Consider the following 20,607-nt stretch of genomic DNA (forward strand, 5'->3'; position numbering starts at 1 on the left):
GACTAACTTCGGCCCAACCCCATACCCCTTTAAAAGCTATCCCAGGGGAAAAAGAAGCCCATCAAAGACATTCCTGAGAAAACCGATGTTCATCAGCGTACAGAAAACAATGAAAAAAGGTCAGTGTGGCAGAATTAGCGTTGAACTGAAATTGACAGTTCCTGCGGCGCGAAACAGGGACTCTCCCGACAGACAGCAGGGGGGTGTCATCTCGGGTGGATGGCAAGCTGCACGGGGCCAAGTGGCGGGGTGGCGGCCGGAGGGGAGCGAGCGCGGCGTGCATCCCCGGGGCCGCGGGAGGCGCGCGGCGTGTCCCCAGGGAGCGCGGGGTCGGTGGCGCGGCTCCTCCGGCGCAGCTCATCCCCGGCGGCGCGGCCCGCGGCTCGGCTCCGCCCGCTCCTCCTTAACCCGCGCGGGGAGGCGGCGGCGGCGGCGGCCCGGCGGGCGGGGGCGGGGGAGGAGCGCCGAGCACGGCGCGGAGGCCGGGGAGGAGCCGGGGCCTGCAGCGGAGCAGAGCGGAGCCCGAGCCCCGGCCGAGCCTTGACACCGTCCGTCCGCCTCCTGGTTCCCCGGGAGCCCGGACTGGCCGGAGCCCGAGCTGTGGCGGCGCGGGGAGCGCCACGCGCCGGCGGGAGCGGAGCGGACGGGACGGGACCAGAGAGGAGGCGCGGCCGCCGCAGCAGCAGAGACGGGCGTCGGGAGCCGCGGCCTCCCGGCCCCAGCTGCCCAGGCCAGCTCCGGGAGAGCGGGGAGTACGAGAACCCCACCCTCGGGGGCAGCCCCAGGAGCGGAGGCGGGAGCGGGGACGGGAGCCACCTCTCCCCCGGCCGGAGAGATGACCCTTCGTGTTCGGGCGAGGGAAAGAAGAGACCTCTCTAGGGGACGAGTCTCTTCTTCCTAGAGGCGAGGAAGATCCCCGTACCGGCCCGGGGATGGAGCTCCCGAAGTAGAGAGGGGTGATCCTTACCAAAGGCAGCGAGTGAGACCGCCCCGGCGGGCCTCCACTCCTCCAAACCCACTCTTCTCAGTTCTGGACTTTTGAGGCATAAAGGAAGGGGGATATGCCTATGGAGTAGACACCCTCCATCCCGTCCACAGGGGAGAGGACTGCTTACACTCAGCGGCAGAGGACACTCCAGGGAAAGAAGAGGACTCGGCTCTCAGCCTTTCAGGAGAGGGGAAGAACTCCCCCCGACTTCCTTGTACCTAGACAGTGGAACAGGGCAGAGCCCCTCCGCTCAGATCTCCAGCGGACAGAAAGAGGCCTCCACTCCCGACAGATTCAGTTTGGGGGGGAGGGGGACTCCCCCGAGGGGGAGGAGACAACTCCCGGTTGGGAGAGGCTCCTCCCCTCGTCCCCAGGGTCACCGGCCGAGTGTGGGGACTGTGCCACCTTCCCCAGGTGGGACCTCCTTCTCCTCCCCCTCCCCCTCCCCCCGCTCCTCCTCATCAGGGGACCCAGTTCCCCTCCCCAGCTTGGGAGGCTCAGCCAAGTACAGGAAGAGCCACTGAGGATGAGACTCTTCATCTGCCTCTGAAGAGGGGAGTCCCTCCAACCCCAAACTCCAGTACCAAGTGGTCCTCTCCCTCTGCTGGGGGGGACTTGGAGACAGGTCAGTGCTTTCTTTCTTTCATCTTCTCTCTGTCATGTTTAGGCACTAGTGGGTGTAGGGGGCTGAGATGGTGACTCTTGGGTTTCATTACAGGGGAAGGTAGAGTAACAACTCGAGAACCTTCTGGGAAATGTGTTCTGAAGCTACTGGATTCAAGCCCTCATCTTGCTGCAGAGGCTCTGAGAAATGGGTTTCTTAGTGTTGGGGGACTAAAGGGATGGGATTCATTTGAGGTCCCTTGGGAAGTGTATGTTTTCATGCTGAGGGCAAAGGGATATCAGAAAACACCTGCATCTTCAGCACTCCATCCACACAGTGTAATAATGATGGCAAGCCGCATCCCAGCCAGACTCCCATGCCACCCTCCATCCTTGGGCCTTTTCATGCAGAGAGTGGGCTCCCACTAAAGTCGTGGTGGCATTTGGTGGCCTGGTCTTGTCTGGGGCTTCTGTTGGTATTACATTTTCTTACCTGTAACCCTAAGTCACTTAATGTCCACCAGAGCTGTTCTCTGCAGCCCACTGTGATTACTGCTCCCTTGACAAGAAAACCAGTCTGTCTCCACTCACCCTGCCTCCAGCACCAAGAGGCCTCCTCTCATGACATCTCCATTCCTGGCCGGAAGCACAAAGTCCACAGGGAAAATGGGGATCCCATGTCCCGAGGCAAGAAGAAAGGGTGCAGGGGAATGCCAGCTCCTGGGTTGAAGTTCCTCCCTAATGTTGGCCGGGTACCACTGCGCCAGTGCCCTACACCGCTCCTGTCTTGCTGACAGTTCCCCAGGAAAAAGCAGATCCTGGGGAGGAGGAGAGGAGGGTTGCTGCCCAGCCTCCTTCCAGTCTTCCATCGAAATCAGTTCACTGCCAGGGAGATTTGACCCCCCCAAGGAGTTTCCTTTCAGAAAAGCACCTAATAGTCTCACCCTCTGCCTTCCTGTTTCTTGTTCAATTCTGGGTCTCTGGAACCTTGTATGTAAGTTTTCTTTCATAAGATAATAGCAGGAATCATCAAAGCCCAGACTGTTCAGAAAAGGCAAGAAAAAGGTGCCAGGAACTCCTTCTGGCTGAGCCTGGGCTATGGGTTTAGTAGCGCTCTGCCTTTCAACCTGGGATCCCTAGCTGGGTGCCTGCTTTCCTGCCTCACCTTTAGGAAATACCTCGTCTCCTGTAAGGGGCATTAGGACCCCACAGAGAGTCCAAGTGGGAGGCTTCATCTTATTTGGGTTTTTATGTTTCCTCCTTTCTCTGTCTGGGCATTGGGTGGACTGTCTGAGTCTCTAAGTACATCCACTGGGTCCTGGAAGTTACCTGTTAGTCATGGTCAGTGAGACAGGGCTCTAATTCAGGTTTGTATGGCTGTGCTGTAGAATGATGTGCATCTGTTTCTTACTTCAGGTGGATGTGGCTCTATCCACATCCGTGCAAGGTGCGGGGACAGGTACATGTGTGCTTTTCAGACTTAGCCTCCAGTTACCTAGAACTGTGCGTTTCTGGTAGGCCTCTAAGAGCAGGTGCCCCTGTGCAGGAACGTGGAGAGGGTGCTGGTGAGAATGCCCAGCTGGGAGGAAAGGCTTGGCCTGCGCTGTCCAGTGGGAGCGCTCATGGATGGCTGCATGAGAGTCATCCCACGCAGCAGGGCAGCCCAGTCTCAGGCTAGGACCACTTCTTCTAGGACTGATAAGAGAGCTTCATTTCTGATGTTTCTGGTCTAAAAAGCATGAGGATCCTTGGCTCTTAACTCTAGAACTCCCTCCCCCATTTTTTGAAAAGAGCCAGCTCTGTGGAACGGCAGACTATTTCTCACAAAGCACTTTACCAGATGCTGGAATGCTACTTGTTGAATGGCTCAGAGTGAGCTGGACCACAACACCTGCAGGTGTCTCACTGCCACACAGCGTAACTGGCCCTGCTGGGACGGAGTTTCCCTAGTTCTCTTTGCCTCCGTGGAATCAGTTAGAAGCATATGGCTATTGAATTGGAGTAACTATGACTTAGAGAGTGCTATTTTCCAGATCATGTCTTATGACTAGACCTAGTTCCCCCTGAAAAATAAGGGATGATATTCCCCCATTTCTTCATCCTGGGGAGTCTACTAGTCCTGGCATTGGTCAGTCCTGGGGCGACACTCCCCCCAAAGGAAAAGTTTGAGATTCTGACATCCTGAAAACTATTGAGAACTCAGTGCAGGTGTAAAGCACTGCAAGTTCGCTACTTCCAGGCTTACCTGTATGGTCTGTCCATTTTCTAATTTTCAATTTCTAATATTCTCCTTTTTTTCTCATTCAAAAATGGTAATTGCTATACTTACATAACACTAGTGCTTTAAAAATTTTAACTCAAGGTAATCCTCCCAACAACCCTATGTAGGTACGGTTATCACCTCTGTTTTCCAATGAAGGAACTACAACACAGAGAGGTTAAGTAACTTGCCTGAGGTTGCACAGCCAGTAGGTAGTGAAGCCAGGATTGAAACCCAGACAGCCTGGCTGGTAATCGGTAATGTGGCAGACTTAGCCACTGCTCTATTAGTTTCTGCGTTATGTACAGAGCAGGAAGTTATCATTCCTTAATGTCTGACCTTGGCACCGTACAGAGAACAATTACTGACCTTTCAGAGAAAATGGGAAGAAAACTGTGCCTATTGTTTTGGGTCTTACATGTCTCACCCAGGATCAGTCCTCCCCCACTACCCACCCATAGAATGTCTTTCTGTTCTTCTCTGCCTTTCTCCCAGTAGTGTAGTGTTCATTAGACGTTCCATGGATGTGATGGAGCCTGCCCTTTGGCTGCCTTTCCCAGTTTCTATGGGTATTTCCTTTCAGTCTTCCAGCTCGCAGAGAAGAATGTAGCCTGACTCAGGTTCTGCCCCAGCCCAGTGGCACGAGGCCCACCTGGAGAGAGAGGTCTGGGTAACTAGGTTGGTTGGACTGAGAAATGGAAGTACCTTTTGTGTGCCTTTCTAATAATAGCCCTGAACATTAGCCTGGTGCCATTATTTTGGGGAGTGTGGAATGTGTGGCAGCCACTGGCTCTTTAAGCTTCCTTCACGTCCCTCCAGGAATGAAGCTTGGACAGTGTTTATGACTGCATCCCTTTTATTGAAAGGGGGAAACTGAGGCAGGAAGACTTCAGGGAGCAAGGGGCGGTTAGGGACATTTAGTGAGTTAATGTCAAGGTTCGGAATAGAATCAAGGAACCTCACTCTCTGAGGTTCCACACGCTGGGCTGCCCTTCAGGAATGGGGAAGTGATGGGGGTGAGGAAGTGGGATGGGTTTAGGAAGAACGGTGCTGAAAGATCAGTAGGACCTTTGCTGCAAGCGTCTATCGGAAGGTATTTTGAGTGCTGGGGCGGTATCTAGAGGGCTGGCTGGGAGGGTGCTGGAGAAAGGTTAAATTTAACCTCAGTGTCCTAACCTGGTACTGGGGAAGTGCTAGGGAAGGGCATAGAACAAGTAGCAAAAGGCCAAGGGTGCTTCGCTTTCCGGAATTCACAGTGATTGGCACTGCCAAATGGGTTCTGTAAACCACTTTGATTGTACTCTCATGTCCCTCCCTGTCCAACGTCTGGAGAGTTTCAAATGAAATGTCCCCTGAAGGCTTCTGTGTACTTAAGGTGAGACTTCCCAAGGATCTCTAGCAGGAGACAGTAGGGAATAGGGTAAAACTTCCTTACAGCCCCAGGCGAACCCCGGTCATCGTGAACCCGCTCATTGCCATGTTCCCGTTCGGCTGGGATAACCCAGCTACGGGAGCAGGTGGCTGCCCTTCGCGCCCTGCTTTACCCCAGAAGCTGTGCTGCTTTGACTTAGTAAAGTGCTCGGAGGTCTGAGGCTTCCCGGAATGCTTAAATGTCCCTATTAGTTTCCAAGTTTCCGTGGTTTGGGGGCAAGATGGTGGTGGTCGGATGGGAAGGAGAGTGGTGGGGAGAGGAGCTAAGGATAAAGGGGAAACCCCATCGTGGTGCTGTTTCTGAACGGGGCCTTTAAAGTTTTTTCTCCTGTCAAGCAGTTCTTGGGTTGCAGTTGGGTCTCATGCTGCCCAGGCCCCCGAGGCGCTAAGGTATTTTATTTCCTTGAGCCTTCGGGAGTGGGCGTGTTGCTGGTGAGGAGGAGCGCAGGGCAGGGGACATGCGCGTGCTCGCAGAGACTGCGTGGGTGGGGAACTTGGGGAATTGGGAGATGAGTGAGAATGCTGACCCTTTGGAGAATGTCTCCAGGGGAGAAGAGTCACTAACTAGAAGAGTGAGCCAATAGCCTGAAAGATGTGTTGGAGGCGGAGACTGGGGTAGGCAGGCCTATCTGCGATTGAGCTTCTAACTACAAAGTGTGTGGATGTGTGTGTAGTTGTATGTAACGCTGGTGCGTATTATCTGGGTGTGGATTTAGAGGTTATATACGGAATAGGTTTTCTGTCCAGGATTCTGAGGCATGTTAGCCTTGGCTCCTCTAGAGCGACGCCTCGATGGACCCTCAGCAGGGGTCCGAGGAAGAAATCCTAGCTGGAATCTGGCCGGCTGTGCAGGCACGAGCCGGTCAGGCAGCAAGCGCTTGCGGGGTGGCTGGCATCGACCCCAGGGGAGAGCCAAATGGCTACCAAGTGGTTCCTGCCAGCCTTTCCAGATTCTGCGATGCAGATCTCACCCACCGTTCTTCACCTTCCCCCACCGAGACGTCACTCTAGCTGCACCTCTCCGCCTGCAAGAGCGCCCAGGCTGCGTGGGTGGCAGCAGGGCGTGCAGACAGCAGGCGTGGGCGGGTTGGCAGCGTCAGGAGTTTGCATGGAGGTGCAGCAAGCGTGCGTGCCAGGCCGGGAAGGAAGGAGAGAGGAGGAGGGCGGGAGAAGGGGAGCTAGCCCTTAGCCCCAGAATGGTTATTTTTAGCCCGGCGATCTGATTGTTACCGGTGAGCGCGCAGCTGGGTGTCTCCCTGGCTCAGTGCAGCAGGGCAGGCCGAGAGGTGGGAGGGCCTTGCCAGTGACTTCTTCCTGGTGTCGGTGTCTGTGGGCGGGAGCTCGCCAGGGGGAGCTTTAAAGGTGCCAGGGCAGCTGTGCTCGGGCTCCGTTCGCTCTGTGTGTGACTTTGTGCCCTATGGGTAACGTTATGCCGTGTATCTCATTGTGATCTCTGGTCGTGAGCCACTGTTGATGTGTCTGTCTTGCATCTGTGCTTGGCTGGTTGTCACATGTAACTTATGTTGGGAAGTATGTAATATGCCTCATGTGCACGCGTATGTGGGATAAAAAGGAACTAACGTGAAACATCTTTAAAAGTATTGGTGTGTGCTTCATCAGTGTATACTTGTGTTTACTCTGGTTGTTTTTCTTTACACATTCACCCGTGCTATCTATCTGTGGATGTTGAATGTAAATATAACAAGCATCACATAACTGGAGAATAGACTTTGGCTGAGTTTACCTGCTATTTATTTTATTTTATTTTATTTTTAAAATTTATTTCTACATAGTTTAAAAAAATTATGTTATAGGGCTTTAAGTGAGAAGAATTGAGGGAATAGCTCAGTTTGGTGGGTGGTTTGATCTCCTTTTTAGTCCTGTGCGAAGGGAGAGGCCTCTTGGCCATGTTCCACGTGCAGATGTAGAGTAAGTACCAGTCTATCACCTGGTAGGTAATTGGTGACATATCCATTTGGGGGTTCTGGTAACACCTGGTTGAGGGCTATCCCAGGAGAGGAGTCTTCTACAGGAATTAGAGTGGGAAGACCCTCTTCTTCCCTTAAAGCCCTAGGATTTGTGTATTACTTGCCACCAGTAACCACAGGTAATATTTGTCTATTCTGTTTTCCTCTTTTTCCTCTTCTCTGCAGAACCCAGAAGTACCATGGCTTCTGACCTAGAGAGTAGCCTCACCTCCATAGACTGGCTCCCCCAGCTGACCCTCCGGGCTACCATTGAGAAGCTTGGGAGTGCCTCCCAGGCTGGGCCTCCAGGCGGCAGCCGCAAATGTCCACCAGGCTCACCCACAGATCCTAATGCCACCCTGAGCAAAGATGAGGCAGCCGTCCACCAGGATGGCAAACCCCGATACAGCTACGCCACCCTCATCACCTATGCCATCAACTCCTCTCCAGCCAAGAAGATGACCCTCAGTGAGATTTACCGCTGGATCTGTGATAACTTCCCCTATTACAAGAATGCTGGCATTGGTTGGAAGGTGGGACGGCTTCTATACCCTGAGATGATTCTTAGCCTTGACAACCTTTTCGTCTACTTTTATTTCTTCCTATAACCTGGTCCAGTTCACTCTGAGCGTCTCAGAGATGTGTGAACTTAAAAATCTCAAATCTCCCATCCGTTACTTTTTTTCCAGAGTTGAACAACTTCCATAAGGTGTATCGGGGAAACTCCAGTGATACCGAGGCACTAAGTATAGTTATGGGGGCAACAGGATGCTGACGCTTATCAGACCCTCTTATCCTCTGGTTCATTTCACAGATATTTATTGCCACTCTACTCTGTTGAAGTCACGTGCAAAGTGTGGCATTGCTCCATCCTACCTAGAGGTAGCATCTCATCAGGTTTGCAGAGCTTCATTCCACATAGTCATCATCTTTTAAAAAATTGTGTACGAAGGAAAAGAATAATATAATTAGGTTCTTCCCCAGCAGTTCATCCACCATGCAAGGAAGGAGAGGATAAGTTGTTTGGCTGGAGATAAAGGAAAAAGGGGCCTCCCCTTCCAAGCAAAGAAGGAAGACTGATGTTCTCAGTCCTTTGGAGCAATCACTCGCTTGCCAATTGTTGAGTAGGAATGGGGATTTAATGTAGGTCTGTCACTCTGTAAATCACCAGCTGACATACAGACCAGATGATGAGCTGGAGACTGTTGAAAGCATTTAGTTTTTCCTTTAGAAATATGTTCCTGCTAGCTGCCACAGCCTCCAGCCACCTCACCCAAGACATGTAGCAACAATATTTCTTTCCTCCAAATGTGACCATTCCATGGGCTGTTGAGAAGACAAAGGCGAACTGTGCCTTGTTTCACTCATAATTTATATTTTGTTATCATTTACATCATCAGTCTTTGCTTTTTTTTTTTTTTTCCTTGGCCACACCACTCGACTTGTGTGATCTTAGTTCCCCGAGTAGGGATCAAACCCACGCCCTTGGCAGTGAAAGCTCAAGTCCTAACCACTGGACCGCCGGGGAATTCCCACATCATCAGTTTTAAAACATTGTTCTTTCACTACTGATAGAATGAGTTAAGGGACTGGGCAGATGTGATTTTTTTTTTAATTGAAGTATAGTTGCTATACAATATTATGTAAGTTATAGGTGTACAATATAGTGACTCACAATTTTTAAAGGTTATACTCCATTTATAGTTATTATGAAATATTGGCTATATTTCCCATATTGTACAATATATCCTTGCAGCTTATTTTATACACAATAGTTTGTACCTCTTACTCCCCTATTCCTATATTGCCCCTATTCCCCTCTCCTCACTAATAACCACTAGTTTGTTCTCTATATCTGTAACTTTGCTTCTTTATTGTTATATTCCCTAGTTTGTTGTATTTTTCAGATTCCACATGTTAGCGATATCGTACAGTATTTGTCTTTCTCTGTCTGACTTATTCCACTAAGCATAATGCTCTCCAAGTCCATCCATGTTGCTGCAGATGCAAAATTTCCTTCTTTATTATGGCTGAGTAGTATTCTGTTGTGTGTGTGTGTATGCACACACCCCACATCTTCTTTATCCATTCATCTATTGATGGACACTTAGGTTTGGGCAGATGTGATTTTGAGGCATTTATATACCTGTTGTTAGTTGGGTGGAAAGATTGAAAAACTATATAATCAGCTTTCTAGAAGCACCTGGTAGTCAAATTTACAGCCATTACCTCTCATCAATTTAATTGCTTCCTTTTTCTTATCTCATTGCTCTTGCTATCTGATAGGTAATTTCCTCCATCAATATAGTTAAGAGGTGCTTTGTTTACCCTGATACTTGAACTTTAGTGTGTGTTATATCCCTTTGTGTCCCTCTGTGCACTACTGGAAAATTTCCTGCTTTGCACAATGCTCAAATCTAACTTGCTTCTCTGCTTCCCCAGAATTCAATTCGGCACAACCTTTCTCTCAACAAGTGTTTCCGGAAGGTGCCCAGACCTCGGGATGACCCTGGGAAGGTGAGATTCTGCTGTAAGCGGTGAAGGGAGGAGCTGGAAGGAGCGAGAAGTAGTTGACAGCTTAGAGTCCTATGGCTGTTTTAATTACCCAGAAGAGGAAATCATGTTAATTAGGAAAGCAGCTTTATTTTTTTCCTCAAAGGAAGAGCTTGGTTATCAAGCAAGTGAGTCCCCATGAGAGTGAATGACTAAGGAAGACTGAAATTTTTTTTAAATAGAAATATTTATTTAAAAAATGGACTTTGATGCCCCCTTTTTTGTGCATGGTGCTCTTTCTAGATGTAAAAGGTGGGCTTAATAACCTTTGTAGGAGTTTTTCTATATAAAAATCCCATGATTTTTTACCTTCAAAAGAGAGAAGGGATAGATCATCCTCTTTGTTTGACAGCTGTGGATGCTGAAGTTCAAGAGAGTTTTGCCTCAGATCACATGGAAGGGAAGGGTTGGTCTGGACATTTCCAGCTCTTTGAACTAGATGCTGTGTTCTGTCCCTCTAGTATGATCGAGGTCTCAGTGAGCTGTTAGGACAAATTTAGTCCTCAAAAATAGCTGGTACCCTCAGGATTCTATGTGAATTTCCAGTCATTTTTCATTTCTTTCTTTTTTTTAAGGTTCCAGATAGATGATCTTCTTTAATGTTAATGTTATTTATTTATTTTTTAAAATTGAAGTATAGTTGAATTTCAGTCCAGTCATTTTTAAAAATATAACTCTTATTTTATGTGAAAATCCCTTCAAATGTCTACTTTTCCAAAGGTGGGAATTTCCGTATATAATGATTTTTTTTTTCTTTATGGGGATGGGTTCTCCTTCTAGGGCTCTTATTGGACAATTGATACCTGCCCTGACATCTCCCGGAAGAGAAGACACCCTCCAGATGATGATGTAAGTCTCCACCTCAATGAGATGCCATTTATGGGCCAGCTGCTCCTTCCACATCTTTGCCTGCTTTTTCAGTCATTTCCTAAATTTGGGGCCAAGGTCAAATACCAGCAGGTGTGGAACCATCGGTCTTGGGAGGATGTTTAGCATCTGCTTATAGATTTCTCTTCTTTCACAACCCTCAGCTATCCCAGGACTCACCAGAACAGGAGGCAAGCAAGAGCCCACGGGGAGGCGTTCCAGGGAGTGGAGAAGCCTCACTGCCTCCCGAGGGGAATCCTCAGATGCCACTCCAGAGCCCCACATCTATCGCCAGCTACAGCCAGGTAGGAGGTGGAGGTGGCAGGGGATATAGGGATGGATGGATGGGTGGGTGGATGGATGGGTGGGTGGATGGACGGGTGGGTGGATGGGTGGATGGATGGGTGGTTGAATAGATTCATATATCTGTTGGTTCAAAATTATGTGTTGAGTATCTGTGCTGTAGTAGGCAGATAAATTGGGAAAGAAGGAGAAAGGGAAAGAGGGAAGCTGAGAGAGAGATGGAGAGAGAGAGAGAGAGAGAGACAACAAAATTTTAAGAAAGATCAGAAAAAAAGTGGTGAGAAGACAAGAAAGAGAGCCAAAAAGGTTATGAGAAAGGAAAGATGACTATGGATGTAGCACAGGAAAAGGGCAAGAAGCTACATCAAGATAGGAACGAATGAGAAAAGAAGGAGAAAATGATGCTCATTCATTGAAAAGGTGGGAGAGGATGAAGAGGACAGGCAGGAGAACTTGGTGTCCACTAAAGGGTTGTATTGGTCCCTCACGTAGGACACGGATCGAGTCTTTCTTACCCCTTTCTGCAGGGCACAGGGTCTGTGGATGGCGGAGCTGTGGCAGCAGGGGCTCCAGGCCGAGAGAGCACCGAGGGTCCCCCTCCCCTGTACAACACCACCCATGACTTCAAATTCTCCTACTCAGAGATCAATTTTCAGGATCTAAGCTGGTCCTTCCGCAACCTCTACAAATCCATGCTGGAGAAGTCCTCTTCCTCCTCTCAGCACGGTGAGTCTGGAGTGGGGAGGGGAGCAGAGACGTCCTTGGGTTTTTGAACAGATGGGGACATTCTCTTCTTTCCCTCTTTCTTACTTGTAACACAAGGAGAGGTTGATCACTGGTCAGGGAAAGCATGTCATGAGCCAAAACTGCTTGGAGTCAGAGCTCTTCTGGCTTAGTTCTGAAGGACAGCTGTTTTAAGAGGCGGGCTGGGTCATTAGTTTCAGTAAGTGAGTTGGAGGAATCCCCGGTCTATTAGAACTAAGGGCCGTGATTTTATGGCTGCCAGCAAGTCATTCTGAGGATGGCCACTAGGGGACAGCAGTAGTTTCCTTTTCCTAAGAATCCCTGCGTTTCACTGTGAGAAGAATTTATTTTTTAGCGTATTTATGTTAATTTTTATTAGGAACAATTTCAAACAGATGCAAAATAGAGAAAATAGTATAATAAACCCTCATATTTTCATTGCCCAACTTTACCAGTTACCGATATGTTAAGCTTGTTTTGTTTACCACCCAGCTTTTCTTTTAAACGGAGGAATTTAATGCACATCATTCTACCTGCAAATACTGGTTCAGTATGCATCCTTAATGATAAAGACTTTTCTTTTAGTTATGCATTGCCATGATGACTCCTAACACAGTAAATAATGCTTCCTTAATATCAGTTTATATCTCATCCATACTCAAATTTCCCGAATTAACATATGAGAATGATTTGAAGTCGTTATTGGGAGACTTTTTGAGAGATTGTCTGGTTCAGTGCTCTGTGATTCCTGTTTCTTAAATTTTTATTTTTTATTTTATTTTTACTTTTTTTTTTTTTTGCCGCACCACACGGCTTGCGGGATCTTAATTCCCTGACCAGGGTTTGAACCCATGCCCCCTGCAGTGGAAGCACGGAGTCCTAACCGTTGGACCACCAGGGAATTCCCCTAAATTTTTAGAAAGAATTTAGAGGTAGGGATGAAGTCAGGACTTTAGGTGAATCATCAGATCTTGTTCTGTCCAGTGGCCTTGGATAGGTGGCCGGAGATGAGTGGAATGATAAAAAGTGGTTAGGAGTCACTTCGGGGAAAATTGTATTAATTGTCATTAATTGTCTTTTATATCCCAGGGGATTCCTATCTAGCGTTGTGTTGCTAGATTGCAGCATTTGCTTGAGAAATGAGTCCAACTCAGGTGATTTGGTTGATTGGAAGTAGGGAGCTTGGAGGGCTCCCAGAAACAAAGGGAAAAATTAGATGGAGCGAGGACAGCAGAGAGTTCACTCAAGTTTAATCACGGCTGAAAGCCCGGGTCTCCATCTCGAGCTCTTCCCTGCCCCATCTGTTTGAGAAATTCATCCGTCCCCACTCTACTGCGCACCCGGACTCCGTTTTTCGTAGTGACTACAAGGAGGCAGAAGCCTGTAGGACAATAAGGAAAAGGAGAGAACAGAGGCTCATGGCTTTGTTTTATTTATAATTTGCTTTTGGAACTTTACCTGATGTCCGATGTCTTTTGAAACTGTGATTCCAGGACTACATCCCAGATCCTTGAAAAATAGCATGAAAAGGTGCATGCTGACCTTTTGGCTAAAATTTCAGCGGTTGTCGGTGCTGTCGAGGGCCTCCGTCTGTCGGTTAACCCTGCCGGGGGGAGGAAGGGGGCCCAGGGGACCCTGCTGTCCCAGAACGTCCCGTCTCCACCCAGTGGACGTCCTGAGCGATGCGTTGCCCCACTGACGTACCCGCTTCCCCCCCCCCCCCCACCCCTCCCCGCAGGCTTTTCGTCTCTCCTGGGGGACCTGCCGCCCTCTAACAACTACTACATGTACCAGCAGCCGCCGCCGCCGCCGCCGCCCCAGCCGCCGCCTCCGCAGCCGCAGCCGCAGCCGCAGCAGGCACCTGCCCAGGGCCCCTCCGCTGTGGGCGGTGCGCCCCCCCTGCACACCCCAAGCCCAGATGGTTGTGCCCCACCAGGGGGGAAGCAAGCGGGGGCCGAGGGCTACGGGCCGCCCCCTGTGATGGCCATGCACCCACCCCCGCTGCAGCACGGCGGCTACCACCCTCATCAGCACCATCCCCCCACCCACCCTGCCCAGCCGCCGCCGCCGCCGCCGCCGCCGCAGCAGCAGCAACAGGCACAAGGCCAGGGTGCCATCAACAGCACTGGCTTTGGTGAGTAGGGAGGGTGCAGGGAGACCCTAGAGGACTGCGGGTTGAGCCGCCTGTTCTGACTCTGGCAGGAGGTGCGACTGGTTAGGAAGTTAACCGTGGGTCTTGTAGCCTCTCTCCCGTGAGAGCGCGTCTGAGCCGCGGAGGTTGCTGCTTAGAGCTCTATATTAGAGAATTCTTGGATAAATCGGGATGGTTTTCCATATTCTTCTGCCCATGAGCTTGGCTGTCTGTAATTAAAGCATCGATAGCTTTGTTTGTCCTAAATCTCCAGGGAGGGAGAGTCCAAAATTATCTTGGTCATGCAGCTGATAACCTACGTAGACGCAAGAATCTTGCATTCAGTAGTCAATCTGCTGTCAGTTGGCGGCTGTCTTACCCCTCACTCTGTCTCATTACCACGTCCCCCTCCTCTTTACAGCCTTTCCTCCTGACTGGTGCTCCAATATTGACTCCTTAAAGGAAAGCTTCAAGATGGTGAACCGGCTCAACTGGTCCAGCATTGAGCAGTCACAGTTCTCAGGTCAGTGATCAAAGGATGGTGCCTGGAGGGAAGAGGGATATAGCGGACGTGGAAAAACCCAGTGGAAGCCGGAACCAGGAGGGGATGGTTAAGTGAAGCTTGAGGATGGAGGATTTCATGTTACACAAGGTGGATGATATTGATGCCCTCTTCAAGTTAGTTTTAATTAATTTTTGCCTTAACGCAAAATATGACGGTGGTTTATTCCACTGAGTTTTATCTTCAGGAGAACAAGGCTCTCAGGAATTCCACACCCTGGACCACTATTTTGTAGTTTTGTCACCATTTACTGACAGTGTGACCACGGCTAATTCACTCAGTCACTTTGAAACTTCTATTCATCAGAAAGATGGAAATTATAACAAGAATTTACTAAGGAACCAAATGTAAAATAGATAGCTAGTGGGAAGCAGCCGCATAGCACAGGGAGATCAGCTCGGTGCTTTGTGACCACCTGGAGGGGTGGGATAGGGAGGGTGGGAGGGAGACGCAAGAGGGAAGAGATATGGGGATATATGTATATGTATAGCTGATTCACTTTGTTACACAGCAGCAACTAACACACCATTGTAAAGCAATTATACTCCAATAAAGATGTTAAAAAAATTTTTTTAAAAAGAAAAGAATTTAGTAAGGAAGAAATCGAATGAGAGTTTGAAAATGTAGGACTCTAACAGATGTCAATTATTGGTAGCGCATATAATCAGCGGTGTTGATTGGCCATGTAGTTGGAGCAGTGAGTTGGGCATAGAACCGCTAGGGGCACTGGGGCCTCTGCAAGGCTAGCCTTTCTTGCTGCTCTGTTTGCAGAGCTGATGGAGAGTCTGCGGCAGGCAGAGCAGAAGAACTGGAGCCTGGACCAGCATCACATTGCCAATCTGTGTGACTCCCTCAACCACTTCCTCACTCAGACTGGTCACGTGCCCCCCCAGGGGGGCTCCCACCGGCCACCCGCCCCCGCCCGCATTGTTGATTCCTGTGCCCTCACTAGTGGCAAACAGGAGCCAGCCATGAACCAAGGTACCGCACAAAGCAAGCTGCCAAGGAGGTGGAGACTGGATGATGAAAAGGAAGGGGGACGAGAAGGGCAGAAGAGAACTGAGAGACATCAGCTTATGAGCAGTGATCCAAATGCCAAAGAAATAGACTGCGTGATTCCTTTTAGATCTTGATCTGGGAGGTCAGGGTTACTGAAGAAAAGGGAAGAGGAAGTCCCTGTTCCAAATTTGTGTCTCAGTAACCCCTCCCTGGATCGTAATTAGGTGGAGTTGTGATTCTCTACAGTTGTATGGTCTTCAAACTGGTGAAGTAAGAGTCGATGATCACGGTTCTATATTTGTCATCCTTCTGAGAGCTGTGATATTGAACTCCACTAGTATCGGGTCCCTTTGTGCCCTAAGTGGTGAGGACTGATAGCTTCTGCAGAAAGCCTTGATGCCCACAGGAGCTACAGAACAGAGCAGGGAAGGGAGAAGAGATGAAGGGGAGGAAGAGTATTTTTTTCTCCCTCTCTATCTGACTCTGCTTCCTTGAATACGATGGTCCCACTCACTTAACTCTTGTCTTGCTTTGGCAGTGAACTCTTACGTGCACCCTCAAGCCCCCCACCTCTACCCGGGTCCATCACCAATGTACCCACTTGCCACCCAGGACTCAGCAGGATACAATCGCCCAGGTAAGAGCCAGGAAGCTTGTTTCACCACCAGTGAGTTGTTTGGCTTTCCTATGGCTCCGAGTCTGCATTCTTGGCTCTTTTGCCTGCACCTGCTGGGAGGGGGTGAGCCTTCCTGATTCTCAAGGCTGGAGGGTGGTCCACCTGCTAGGGAGGTGTATGTCATGGGAGACTAAAGAAGACCAACTTACTTTAAAATGAGCTCGTGCCGGCAGTGATGAAAGGAAGTAGAAGCATGGCTATAAACAAAAGATAGACGTGTAGAACATTTATGCCTAGCTTCGGAATCTAGGTGGGAGATACACTCAGACAAATGACATGAACATGTTATGCAAATGTACCTGCTTTGTGCCCACGTCTGCTTTCTTGTCTTCCTGACCTCTAGTATCAGGGTTCTGGGATTGAACTACCTCTGATGGTGAGAGTAGGTGGGGAGACCCTAAATTGCCATAAATACTACAAAACGAACAGATCCTTCACCTTTAAATGCACTTGAGAAAAATCACTGTTATCATGCTGCCTAACCACAGTGTTTTCAGTTTTGGAGGAGATGTTCAGCTCTTTGTCCATGTATTCCTTCTCCGTGTCATTTATATACAAATTTCTGTATTGCTATTTCATGTAATAGTATATTCTGTATGTTTTTTTGTCATTATTACGTAGTCTTCATAAGTATAATTTTTTTTTTTCTTTTTTGTTTTTTGGCCGCGCATTGTGGCTTGCGGGATCTTAGTTCCCCGACCAGGGATCACACCCGGGCCCTTGGCAGTGAAAGTGCAGAGTCCTAACCACTGGACTGCCAGGGAAGTCCCCATGAGTATAATTTTTAATGGCTGCATACTGTGACATTGCCATGTGGCCTAGTTTACTCTGAGTCTTTCCTGAGATCTCACTGAAGTGGTGGCCGGAAACAAAAATAACCCTGGGCTGATAAGGACCATAGTTTCCCCAGACCTTCCCCATGGTGGTGTTTGGAGTTGACCACCGTCCATCAAGATGGATAGAACGGCTTCCCATCCACTCTCCTTTTAATCTCCTTCTCTCTTCCCCACAGCACACCACATGGTCCCTCGGCCGTCAGTTCCACCTCCTGGGGCCAATGAGGAGATCCCCGATGACTTCGACTGGGACTTGATTACCTAGTGCATCTGAGCGCCTGGCCATCAGCCCAGGGCTGGGTGGTGAAGTCTGGCAGTGGGGAAAGCGCAGCCCCAGCCCATCCCTTCTGCCCTTGCCTGTATATAGATATATATCCTCTTTTTTTTTTTTTTTTTTCTTTCTCTGCCAGAAAAGCCACCGCAAGATGCTGCCGAAGATAACCCCCTCTTTTCTGCCTCATTCTTCCTCTTCCTTCTTGTTTTTTTCCTAATTCTTTTATTATTATTCTTATTATATTATTATTATTATTATTGGTTATATGCTGTCTCCGGTCTCCTGTCCCTCCACCATGGACCACGTCCACCTCTTGCTAATTTAAAATCATCTGGCTGGAAGGTGAGGCCATGAGAGCCGCAGAGAAAGGTCTCAAACTTTGATTTCCCTTTCGTGTTGGGAAAGTCAGCGCTAGTCCCACCTTTCAGCCCCGCATTGTTTTCTGTGGATATCCGTTCGATCCAGGACTGGAGAAGCCACATTATCAAGTAGAAGGGATCTAAAACACTGCTTGGCAGCCATGAATTTGCAGGTTTTACTCAATGGTGCTAATTTTGTCCTCTGAGCTCTTCCTTGTCCCTTTATTTCTCCAGTCCTACTTCTGCTGAATCTCATTCCCCATCAAGGGCAAGAGTGATGGTGGTGGCAGTAAAACCCTAGTGGAATAAGAGGTCTGGGTTGGGTCGAGTAGAATATCGTAGAGGGGTGATGGAATATAAAACAGTCAGAAATTGCGTCTATGCTACTCTGTCAGATAAACTGCCATTGGCTTATTCCTGGCCTGTTCTCTGTAGGAGATAGAGTCGGGCTTAGCCAGAACTCTGCTTTTCTGGTGGAAATGAGGACAACTCTTCAGCATAGGTTCAGCTTTTTGGAGATGGTTTCAGTTGAACCATTTTGACTTTTTAAACATCATTTTCTCTGGAAATTAACTGTGGCTTTTATTTGCATTTACCAATTATCCTTTCACCCCCTTATCTCATCCAGCAAATATTATTTTGTCCTCCTTTAGTTGTCTGCTCACCTCTTCCACCCATGGTATTTTCTTCCCCCATTTTCTGGCATTCTCAAGAAAGGAGAGTAACCCATTATTCCTTGTAGTCTCACCATGTCCTAGGGCAAGACGGGAATCTCTTTCCCACCCATCATAGCAGAACCAAACCTACAGTACTGGTGGCAGGAGGGTGCGGGGAGGAGAGGGGAGCTGGCATAGACATGGGTGGAGAATATTTCAGTTATTTAACTATGTAGGCAAATGCTTCTCTTGGAATCCAGATCATTGGGGCTGAAGCTTTTGCAATCAGGCTTTTGAGGGGTGAAGGGAAATTGGTAGAGGGGAATAAGTAACCTAAAGCAAAGAGCTCCATGAGGGCCAAGGGAGACCCCCCCAGAGAAAGGTACAGGGATAACTTACCTCCTTTAACAAGGAGAGTTAAGCCTTGTTAACTTGGCCATGATTTATTGCTGCAAAGTACTTAGTGTATATTTGATATTAATCGTTGAATTTTAGTCATGAGAGAGAAGAACAATTTTACTTCCGTTTTTATTTTGCTGAATGTTCACTTTCTCAAAGCTGCAGGACAAAATGTACGGAATGGACAAGGCCACTCTCTCTGTGATTTCTGCTTTGTGTTCATATTCTTTTATTTACCCATGCTTTCTGCTCTCCTGCTTTTCCCCCTCATCTGCCCCTTCCTTTCTTTGTAAGGGATTCTATATGAGAGTTTGTTGAAGACGTCCAGTGAGGCTGAAGTTAGGGGGCAAGAAAGGGCAGTTAACTAAACAGCACTTTATTTCTTTGAAGTTCTTTGTAAGAATTAGGGGTGTGAGTGGTGTGAATCCCCCATGGTGTCGGAGGGCAGTCAGTGGGGTTGAAGTATGCTGTAAGATTTCCCCTTGGGGAAAGGAGAATTTCTCTTGAGGGTGGTGACACGCCTTTGCCCAGTGTCCTTATCTGAGGCGTGTCTTCCTTATCCTTCCAATCAAGGTGCCTCCTACATACAACGTCCCATCTGTTCTCCCTAAGATTCCCCCTTGACAAATCATCACTCTTTTCTAAACCCCTTTTCTACCCAGATCCATACAGGATTTGCAAGGGTAGACTAAATCAGACATGTAAATGTCTCTTGTTTATATTTCATCTGTGTCTTCTGGGTCATTAAGAAGGGTCAAAAATGAGGGTCATTAAGAACTCTGGCAGGCAGCCAGAGTAACTGAAGTCTGGGGCTAGGGCTGGAGATTGGCCGTCAGGCCTTCTGGGATTTTAGCTCCTCTCCACTAAACCCAGCCTTGCTAAATGGCACAGGACAAACCTGACCCTCTTTGGGCCTTGGTTTCCCCTCCCCTCCATGAAATGGAAAGAATCCTACTTTGTCTTGTTGGTCCAGCGTTGCTGGCCGTGAAAGTTTTGTCATTGTTTTTGTCTTGGGTGATGTGTGCAAAACTGCAGGAGCTCACTGCCTAAAAGAGGAAGTAAGGGAGAAAGTGGAGGAGAGGGACGGAAGGAGCAATTCTTTGGTATTGATCCACCCATCCCTGCCTTTCTTTCTTCAACCCCCATGTTTCTGGTTTGGTGAGTCCTTCATACCACCCATACTGCTTTGCATTGGTGCAGGCTGGGGCGGGGGGTGTATGGTCTCACAAGTTGTTGTTGTTTGCATGCTTTCTTAATAAAAAAAAAAAAAGAATGTTTATGGTTTTATCTTCCTGGCGCTGGTCTCAAATTTGTTTTTGCCCGGGTAGGAAAAGAGAAACCTGAAAGCATTTGTCTTCTATTGCCCCTCCTCACCACCCCTCACTGGGTTTGATTAGTTGACCCTGACATTTTTGGTAAGATTGATGGGAAAAAAGAATTAAAAGCATGCCTTTAACATTCTTTTTTTCAAATGCTATTAAATATAGCGAAATATTGTTGGGAGAGGCAGTCCCCCCTTGCAGCTTGATGTGTGGACTAAGCCATCTTGCTTGCATTCTGGGATATTTTAAAGATTAAAGATACTACAATTTGAGGAGGACTTGAGTCCCCCTCTGGGACTTCCAGGGAACACTTACAGGTACTCGCCAGAGTTTTTCATTGGAAATGAGGGAATTCCAATTGTGGGGATTTCTTCAGAATACATTTCCAGGGTAAATAGAACTCTCAAAAGGAGTCCAGAAATGTCAACTATTAACTATTGAATCTTTATAACTATGCCAGAATCATTCACCCTGGTATCCTATACAGTAACCCTAGAAGTTAGGGACTTATACCCAGGGTCCCGTGAGAAATGTTGGGATTTCCAGAAGCCCAGCTAATCATCATTATAGCAAGCCTACAGCTACCCACTATGAGATTTATGTTTGCCGTATGTTTAGAGATTATGATATATTCTGAGGGTCAAACAATTAAAAGGATCCATGAATCTCTCAGCCTT

General features: G+C 48.5%; 1 protein-coding gene across 2 annotated transcripts; it reads left to right on the forward strand.

Annotated features, from left to right (window-relative positions):
* Nucleotides 1-496: 496 nt before the first annotated feature.
* On the forward strand, nucleotides 497-19,895 carry FOXJ2 (forkhead box J2). 2 transcript variants are annotated; one of them, XM_061205570.1, is made up of 12 exons: nucleotides 497-752; nucleotides 1,099-1,613; nucleotides 7,436-7,782; nucleotides 9,692-9,766; nucleotides 10,583-10,651; nucleotides 10,834-10,974; nucleotides 11,500-11,698; nucleotides 13,455-13,850; nucleotides 14,269-14,370; nucleotides 15,181-15,390; nucleotides 15,947-16,045; nucleotides 17,097-19,895. In XM_061205570.1, exons 3-12 carry the CDS (start codon nucleotides 7,450-7,452, stop codon nucleotides 17,183-17,185), a joined length of 1,713 nt encoding a protein of 570 aa, XP_061061553.1. In that variant the 5' UTR covers nucleotides 497-752; nucleotides 1,099-1,613; nucleotides 7,436-7,449; the 3' UTR covers nucleotides 17,186-19,895. The 2 variants fall into 2 exon arrangements, with proteins under 2 accessions (XP_061061553.1, XP_061061552.1); XM_061205569.1 differs by having other exon boundaries at nucleotides 497-1,613.
* The last annotated feature ends 712 nt before the right edge of the window (nucleotides 19,896-20,607 follow it).

Source organism: Eubalaena glacialis, chromosome 11 (genome assembly GCF_028564815.1).
Source record: "Eubalaena glacialis isolate mEubGla1 chromosome 11, mEubGla1.1.hap2.+ XY, whole genome shotgun sequence".
In the NCBI taxonomy this organism is placed as follows: Eukaryota; Metazoa; Chordata; class Mammalia; order Artiodactyla; family Balaenidae; genus Eubalaena; species Eubalaena glacialis.

Excerpts from the sequence above, each read along its gene's own strand:
- FOXJ2 (XM_061205569.1), top strand. The coding sequence starts at position 7,450 with ATGGCTTCTGACCTAGAGAGTAGCCTCACCTCCATAGACTGGCTCCCC. Across the intron at positions 7,783-9,691 it reads ATGCTGGCATTGGTTGGAAG|AATTCAATTCGGCACAACCT; the intron begins GTGGGACGGCTT and ends CTGCTTCCCCAG. Across the intron at positions 11,699-13,454 it reads CTCTTCCTCCTCTCAGCACG|GCTTTTCGTCTCTCCTGGGG; the intron begins GTGAGTCTGGAG and ends CCCTCCCCGCAG.